Raw genomic sequence first — 8,332 nt, 5'->3', positions numbered from 1 at the left:
CCTCAGAGTGTGCTCAAAGAGCTTCTCAAGAACTCAAAAAGTCAGATTCAAAGTCCAAACTTTCTTTAACTGTTAATGGGTTCCACTCAAGGACACAATTCATATCAAAGTGTCCCCAGGCCCCAGGCAGAGCAGAGAACTGGAGGCACTGATGACAGGTGGGGACAAACAAGGCAAAGGTGCCTCTGGCGCTGAGCAAACCTGGATGTGTTTCAGGAATGCAAAGGGCCAAGCTGAGCCCCAGCCCCTGGCAAGGCAGATCCTGTCCCTCCCTCCTTGCTCAGGGCTCTTCCCGGGATGGGCACTGCCATGTGGGGATGTGCCATGCCAAGGGCAGGACCATGGAGCGGCCCCTGCCAGGCTGCTGAGCAGGGACAAGGAGGCCATGAGGCCCCAGGGCTGCAAGGGTCACTTGTCCCCTCGTGGCCTCAGGCCCAGGGCCAGCAGCCATGGCCAAAGGGCTGCACAGGTTGGCTCTGTCAGGGCCTTGCAGCTGCTGCACATCCCTGTGCCCTCTGCAGCCAGGCTGTCCTGCGGTGTCCCTGCCCTGGCCTCTGTCCCTGCAGGCTGTCGTTATCCCCCGGCTGCCCCCACCTCGCTGGCCCCTTCCTTTGCTGACAGCTCTGCCTCCTGCCTGCCCCTGCCTGGCCACACAAAGCCTTGGCCTTGAGACCCAAAGGGTTCATTCCATTTTTACCGTGCCTGTGAACTTCCAGCACAGGAACAAGGCATGCAGGGGCTGCTTTCCCAGCAAGGATGGCTGGAAGAGAAGAAGAACACATCTGGCTCAAGGGTGCAGTGATAGAGAAAACAAGGACTGAATCTGGGAACTCGGGGTGGGATTTATGGAAATGGGTAAATTGTAATTGGCATTTAGCGACTGTATATGAACAACACACTGGTAGAATTACATGTCCACGTCAGGTTAGGATTTATCCCTCACTGGGCCTCAGGCCTCAATAAATGATCCCTCTTAAATAGCAAATTAGTGTTAAGGAACCTCATTCTGACATTTTGTGTTTCAGAAACACGTGGCTTTTGCTCCTCTCTTCTACCTGAGAGCTTCCTGGGCAGGGGCAATTCTTCCAATTGCATCGGCATGGCTATGGCTCGAAAGGGCAGCGAGCAGATGGATTCAGCTTCTCCTGGCAGCCCCTGAGATGCCAGTTGTCATTTGTGTGCGCCGAGGATTCCGCTTCAGACTCAGAACTTGCGCAGCTGCTCCTCGGGCGCTGCTCGCACGCAGGCACAGCGGTGCTGCAGCAGCTGTCCCACACACAGGGAGGGTTCTGGAGCCTCCCCAGGGCCACCAAGGAGCGGAGGAGGGAATGTGCCCGGCATCTGCTGCAGGACCGTGGGGCTGCAGGGCATCCTTGGGTCTCTTGGATGGGGGAGGGAGCGGGGCAAACGGAATCCAGATGAGACAGGGATCAGACAGCCCCACGCCAGGCAGCGTTTTCTCCTCTGAGAGCTCCTCCGAGCTGAGCGAGCTGGTGAAGCCTGCGGAGCAAATGAGACCCGGGAGTGAGGGAAAGGCTGGCTGGGAAGGAGTCAGATAAACCCGTGTGGGCATTTCCCTTTCCAAGGGGCTCCTGGGCAGACAAAGGGGACAAGAAGGAGGCCCCACCTCATGACATTCCCTTTTTTCCTTCAGGAGCTCTATTGCAGTCACTGCATACAAGAGTTGACTTGATCCCCTTGATGCCAGGGAGCGCCAAGAGCTTGAACCTCGCTGGAGTCCAGCCCTGCCTGCCTATCACTGAGCAGAGGAAAAAGATGAAGAAACTGCGCAGGGCTTGAGCCAAATTGGCATTTTGCCACTTGTTATTTCCTCCCAGCTTTTGCAGCAGGGCGACAACCCCATGGCTGCAAACCACTCCCTTTTGCAAGGCAGACGTGGACCTCACTGGTAGCTCAGGGCTCTTGAAGGGGCTGCTGCAGTTGGCAACAGGAGCTGTTGTTGAACTTTTAACATTGCTTAACCCCCCCTGCCAAATGCCATCAAGTGGCTGAGGAAGGACACAAAAAGATTAGCCTGGAGGAAGGGAGGCCAAAACCTTGGAAAAGGATGAAAGAAATGCTGTGATCGTGACATGACAAAAAAAAAAAACAATTTATTTTTGACAGCAAATGAGCACCCGCCGCCCTCCAGCCCTCCCAGACTGGCAGGCCGAGCGGAGCCGTTTCCATGGCATGAGGTGCTGGCAGCCTGCGGAGAGAAACCAGAGAGCCACGGTCAGTCACAGAAGGCTCCTGTCCCCCTGTCCCACCATGGCCTGGGCCTGGGCCAGGCTGCTGGCTGTGCTCAGAGCCCAAACCTCCCGAGCCATTCTCTGTTCGGAGAGAAGGGCAGCGTGGCAGGCCACGTTCCACCTCCTCCGCTTAAGCACAGCAGCCTCCTCAGCAGCTGTAAGGGCAGGATGCCCGTGTGCCCGCTGCCCTCTGCCCGAAGCCCTTCTGCCAGCCCAGCTGTGGAGCCGGGTGCCCACCTCTGGAGATCTGCTGCCAGGAGAGGAGCCGATCCCGCACGAGGTCCTCGTCCTTCTTGAAGGGGATGTCCCCGCAGACCGTGGCCCCTGGGGTAGCGCTGGCACTGGAGGTGCTCCACGGACGGTGCAGGCACTTCCCCGTCCGGTCCGGGCACCAGGTGTAATCTTCCTGGGAAAACAAAGAACAATTGCATGAAATCAATTCTAAACAAGACCTGGAAACAAGAAGAAGCTACAAAGCCTGTCACCGTTTCACGGGCCTGAGGAGGGTCTGACCACTCCATGTGAGAATTAAACCTGTCCATGGGTGGGGAAAAACCCCACCTTTCCCGCCCGTAAACACACTCCTTCCTCAAGGGCCTGCAAAGCAGACCAGCTGGGGCACGGCTTTGGAACCCGTCCCCCTCTGCTGCCCCCATCCACATGGATGGATGCTTTGTCAGGCTGGCTGCCCCCGCCCCAGCCCGTGCCAGGCTGGCTGGCAGAAGCTGTTAGCAAGGCCAGGAGCCGGCTCCCCTTCCACAACACCCGTCCCCTGCCCCACCAAAAAGCAGCTTGGCGGCCAGGGGAAAAATTAATATTCCCCAGGGCTGCCGAGCGGGGAACCTACGGCGCGTGGCCAGCCCGAGCCCTGCCATGCCTGGAAGCACGAGCATCCCCCCGCCCCTGCGCCAGCTGGGGACTCATCTTGATTTCATGGGGGCGCAGAGCGTGTCCTCCAGGAAGGGGCCGCAGCCAAAGCCACTCAGCTTTGCCCCGCCAGCAGCCAGCTCGAGGATGGTGTTCCCAGCTCCACGTGGTGCTCCAGAAGAACACGCCAGCTGTGCCTCGGCTTGCGGGCTCATCTCTATGCCATTGAGCTGCAGGGGGATGTTTCCCCTGTTCCAGTCCGTGGCACCTTCACCGCACTGCCACCCCTTCTCCAATGGGACGGGGAGCACTGAGTCGCTCCCTCCACAACTCGCTGGGGACCAGCGGAAGCATCTCCTCAGCTGTGCTCTCTCCTCCGGGCCGCGGCCGCAGGGAAACGCTACGGGGTTTTCTTGGAGTGCCACGAGACGCGTGCAGCATGTACTTGCTGGGCTCCTGGATCCTACTGAGCAGAGGGACGGATCTCTGCTGTCTCCTGGGCCAGGCAGGGCTCCTGCAGCCAAGAATGCTCAAAAAGGTCTTCCAGTGATGGCCTGTCTGCGGGCTCCATGGATAAACACGACCTGATGAGGTGCTGGCACTCTGCAGAGACAAACCACAAACCGCCACTCAGCGGGACAAGGCTCCTGTCCGTGCTCTCCCACATTCCACGGTGCCCAGGCCACACTAGGAGTGCTTGGAGCTGCAGCCAAAAGCTTCCCATCGATCCTCCCTTCCGGAGGAGAGCAGCCCAGAGGCACACGTGCCACCTCCTCCAGATAACCCAGGAGATTAACCTCCTCACTAGCTGCTGGTGCGGGACGCTTCTGTGCCAGCTGCCCCCTCCCAACCCCGTTCTTCCTCCCGAGCCTTGAAGGCGCATGCCCACCTTGAGACACCCGGGGCGGGAAGAAGAGCTGGCCCCGGACGATGTCCTTGTTTGTGTGGAAAGGAAGGTCCCCGCAGACCAGGTCATAGAGCAGGATGCCCAGGGACCAGATGGTGGCTGGCTGGCCATGGTAGCAGCCAAAGAGGATCCACTCCGGTGGGCAGTACTGCGGCGTTCCTATGGGACACGGGCACAGCTCATCAGGCCCATGCTGCTCCGTCCCTCCCTCCCTCCCTCCCAGCCAGCTCCTGTCCCACAACAGCCAGCCCCTGCCCCGCCGAAAAGCAACTTGGCTGCAGCCGGCTGAAGAAGGATTCCCCCTCCTGCCCTTTCTCCCTGCCTCCCTCTTCCCCCTCTGCCAGCAAAGGGGGGAACCTCCGCTGCCCGGCTGGGCCCCGGCTTTGGGCTCACCTGACATCCGGGTGTAGAATGTGTCCTGGAGGATCGTGCCGCAGCCGAAGTCGATGAGCTTGGCCTCGCCCGTGGCCAGGTCGACGAGGACGTTCTCGGCCTTGATGTCGCGGTGCAGGACGCCGCGGCTGGTGCAGTGCCGCACGGCCTCCAGCACCTGGCGGAACAGCCCCCGCGCCACGGGCTCCGTCAGGAACCCCTGCTCGGCCAGGAAGTCCCAGAGGTCCTGACAGCGCTGCGGACGCTCCATGACCAGCGCGAAGCCGTCGGGCAGCTCGAACCAGTCCAGGAGCCGCACGATGCCGCGGAAGCCAGGGCACGACACCATCCACAGCAGCGCCAGCTCCATGGGCACAAGGGTGCCGTTGTGCTGCGGGGGGACCGCGATGCCCTCAGCGGGCCGATGCTGCGCCGCACCTTGGGCACCCCCTGCCCGGCCCCAGCGCCGCTGGCCATTGCCCGGCCCGGGACGCTGCGCAGCCCCCGCTCACTCCCCGCTCGCTGCCCTCGCAGCGTTCCGGCTGCCACCCTGCCGGGCCTCGCCTCAGCCCCGCCCGGCACGCCCCGCCGGCTTCTCCCGCTGGCCCCGCTCACTCACCAGCCGCGCCCACTCCGAGATGCGATCCCGGCGCACTCGCTTGATGGCCACCTGCAAGCCAAGGCGAGCGCCGGGCTGACCTCGCCGCCCGCCGCTCGCCGCCCGCCGCCCCCCTCCGCTCCGGCCCCGTCTCTTACCGGGGCGCCGTCGGCGAGCCGGGTCCCGGAGTAAACGCTGCCGCAGCCGCCGCTCCCCAGCAGCGGGCCCTCCCGGTAGAGCTGCTCCAGGGCAGGCTTCTCCGCCCGTGCGGGCGGCACCGCGCTCCCGCTCTTCTGCCCCGGGAACCCGACCGCCCGGCGCGCTGCTGCTTGCCGAGCCGCCCCGGGCTGCGGCGGCTCGGGGCCGGCGGCCGAGCCGAGCAGCGGCGGAGCTCGGAGCGGGGAAGCTGCTGGCGACGCTGTCGGGGCCGGGGCGGGCGCGGGGCGGCAGCGGGGCGGCTGCGGGCGGAACCGCGGGAGGGGCTTGGTTCGGGGCCGGGGCCCCAGCCGGGGCCAGCCCAGAGCCCGCGCCAGGCGGAGCCAAAAGACCGCGCTGCTCCGCCAGCACCAGAGCAAGAGGCACTTCCAGAAGTGCCACAGCCAGTTCGGAGAGAGCCCGGCCGAGGCGGCTCCACGGCGGGACAGGCAGGGGCGGGCACGGGGCGGCCCCGCCGAGCGGCGCCTTGCGGGACGCGGCATGAGCCGGGCTGGGAGAGGCAGAACACGGACGGGACGGGAATAGAGTGAGTGTGAGAGGGAGAAGGGGATGGGGAGCGAGTGGAAAGTCGAGCGGAAAACCGATCGAGAGAAGCGCTGCTGCTGCTGCTGCTGCTGCTGCTGCTGCTGCGGAACAGCCGGAGCTCGCGAACGTTCCTCCGTTGCCTCCGCGAACCCAACGGAGGAGCTGCCGCGCGCCCCGCGGAACGAAAGAGAAAAACTAACAAATAAAACCCCAAAGTAATTCCTATTAGAGAAGTAACCAAATCAAACAATGTAGCAATAAAGAAGCGTGTTGGCTTGTGGCTTCTTTCTTCTTTGCCTGAGACGAAGCATTTCATGGGGAAGAATTGCCTCTTCAGACACTTTTGCGAGAGTGGACAGGAGTGGAGCATTTAATTTTCAAGTAGAAAAGGGAAATCGTATCAGTAATGTCATCTCTTTTCATCCTCTGTTGAGACAGTTGCAGGCTGCCAAAAGACATGGTCTGCAATGTGGAGCTTGGGGCCAAGATCCTTTTTCTGCCAGAGGATGAGGAGGGAAAGTATCCCAGAATCATGGAGTCGTGGCATGGTTTGGTTTGGAAAGGATCTGAAAAATCACACGGCTGCAACCCCCCTGCTGTGGCTGGGGACCCCTTGCACTAGCCCGGCTTGTCTAGAGCTCCATGCAGCCTGGCCTTGAACACTGTCAGGGACGGGACAGCCACACCTTCTCTGGGCAACCTGTTCCAGGAGAGAATTTTTTCTGAATTCCTTACCTAAACCGACTCTCTTTCCACCTGGATCCATTCTCCCTTGTCCTGTCCTTGCCTGCCCTTGTACAAAGTCCCTGTCCATCTTTCTTGTAGCTTGCCCTCAGGTACTGGAAGGCCACAGTTGGGTCAAGTCTAAGTCTCTTGCCCAGGCTGAAGAAGCCAAGCTGTGTCAGCCCTTACTTGCAGGAGAGAAGTGTTCTAGATATATATTATAATATTGGGTTTTTGCAAATATTAAAATGGATTTTATATATGTGATGTTAAAGTAACTTTGTTCCAAATATATAGTTTTAAATTTTGTTGTTAATTAGGCTTAGACACAGTAGTGCAATAGCTGATGGAAGTATGCTTGTGTTAAAATGCCTGCTTGGATGGGATAACATCCAATGAACACAGGATGAGCACACCTGTACAGATCTGCCAACGATCAGCACTCACTGTCTGAAGGCAGTGCGGACCAAGGCTCGAACTGGAAGGGATAAAGAGAAGGAGCCAAACCCCAGCCAAGGAACACGCATGCTCTGAAAAGGCAGACCCAAAGAGGGGCCATGTAAAATATTTGTTGGAAAATGTAAACTCGTTTATGGATATGCATAAGGGGCTATGAATATGCAGCAGGCTGGTGTAAGGGAAAAGGTATTTAAGGGGGATCCCTGAAGGTAACAGGGTGGTCTTGGCTGAGTGCCAAGATGCACCCGGCCATAAATAACCTTTGCTCCATGGTCCTTGTCTCCTATTGTCTTTTATTAAACTTTTTACATTTTGACAGGAGAGTGAACGTGTTTTTCACATGGACTACATATGCTTATACAAATTCTAGGAAGACTAGTAATTTTTTCTACAATAATTGGGTTAATCATCACAAACGAACATCCATTTTGCAGCATCTCTTGTTAATAGAAGTTGATTCAATCTTCTTTCTTGATTCAGTCTTCTTGCAGTCTTCAAAGCTCTGTTTGTTATTGCCAAGGCATTCTGATTATCAAATTTTTTATGCTAATCAGGTCTGAAGTACATCAACTCACTTCTGTCCTGGCAGCATGGGTGTGTCAACTCAAGGAGGGAAACACTAGCCGAGAGGATTACAGTAAGGTGAAGGTAGACTCAGCCTCCAGTGACCGAGCTGCCGGGTATGATCTGTCAGATCCCCTTGAAGGTACCTCTAGTATGAATGCCCAGGGAAGAAAGGATAACCAGGGCTAGAGGGGCCCTGCCTCGAGCCAGGGAGAGGCACGGGAAAACCGGATCTTTGGTCAGTGTAGATCCGATGGCCGGGCACATCAGAACCACAAAAATGCGACACCTTAGTTGATACTGGAGCGCAGTGTCCCCTGATACCATCGGGACATGTGGGGGCAGAACCTGTTTCCATTGCTGGGGTGACGGGGGGATCACAGCAATTGGCCCTGTTGGGAGCTGAGGTGAGCCTGACTGGGAAGGAGTGGCAGAAACATCCTATTGTGACCAGCCCAGAGGCCCTGGGTATTCTGGGCATAGACTTCCTCCAGAACATTCCCGAGTACAGCCAGATTGTGAGCCCTACCTACCTGGTCACCTACAAGAAGAACGATTTCCTCTGGGGCCCTGAACACCAACAAGCTTTCGCCCAGATCAAGCAGGAGATTGCTCAGGCAGTTGCCCTTGGCCCACTCAGGATGGGACCAGAGATGAAGAATGTGCTCTACTCTGCAGCTGGGAACAACGGCTTGTCCTGGAGCCTTTGGCAGAAGGTGCCTGGGGAAACTCAAGGCAGACCACTGGGATTCTGCAGCTGAAATTACAGAGGGTCTGAAGCCAACTGCACTCCCACAGAGAAGGAAATCTTGGCTGCCCATGAAGGAGTTCAAGCTGCCTCCGAGGTGA

General features: G+C 58.6%; 1 protein-coding gene across 1 annotated transcript; it reads right to left on the bottom strand.

Moving 5' to 3' along the window:
- Positions 1 to 3,506: 3,506 nt before the first annotated feature.
- On the bottom strand, positions 3,507 to 5,694 carry LOC137465794 (serine/threonine-protein kinase pim-1-like). The gene is made up of 5 exons (XM_068177814.1): positions 5,155 to 5,694; positions 5,018 to 5,068; positions 4,420 to 4,789; positions 4,009 to 4,185; positions 3,507 to 3,722 (listed from the first exon to the last, which is right to left on the bottom strand). The coding sequence occupies exons 1-5, from the start codon at positions 5,692 to 5,694 to the stop codon at positions 3,583 to 3,585; spliced, it is 1,278 nt and encodes a 425-aa protein (XP_068033915.1). The 3' UTR covers positions 3,507 to 3,582.
- Positions 5,695 to 8,332: the final 2,638 nt, after the last annotated feature.

The sequence above is a fragment of the Anomalospiza imberbis genome, unplaced genomic scaffold (assembly GCF_031753505.1).
Source record: "Anomalospiza imberbis isolate Cuckoo-Finch-1a 21T00152 unplaced genomic scaffold, ASM3175350v1 scaffold_110, whole genome shotgun sequence".
In the NCBI taxonomy this organism is placed as follows: domain Eukaryota; kingdom Metazoa; phylum Chordata; class Aves; order Passeriformes; family Viduidae; genus Anomalospiza; species Anomalospiza imberbis.
The sequence above is the reverse complement of the archived record's forward strand: the minus strand, read 5'-3'. Positions and strand labels throughout refer to the sequence as shown.

Coding starts and splice junctions, on each gene's coding strand:
- LOC137465794 (XM_068177814.1), bottom strand. CDS start 5,694: ATGCCGCGTCCCGCAAGGCGCCGCTCGGCGGGGCCGCCCCGTGCCCGC. Junction 5,069..5,154: donor GGCTCGCCGACGGCGCCCCG/GTAAGAGACGGG, acceptor CTTGGCTTGCAG/GTGGCCATCAAGCGAGTGCG. Junction 4,186..4,419: donor ATTCTACACCCGGATGTCAG/GTGAGCCCAAAG, acceptor CGTGTCCCATAG/GAACGCCGCAGTACTGCCCA.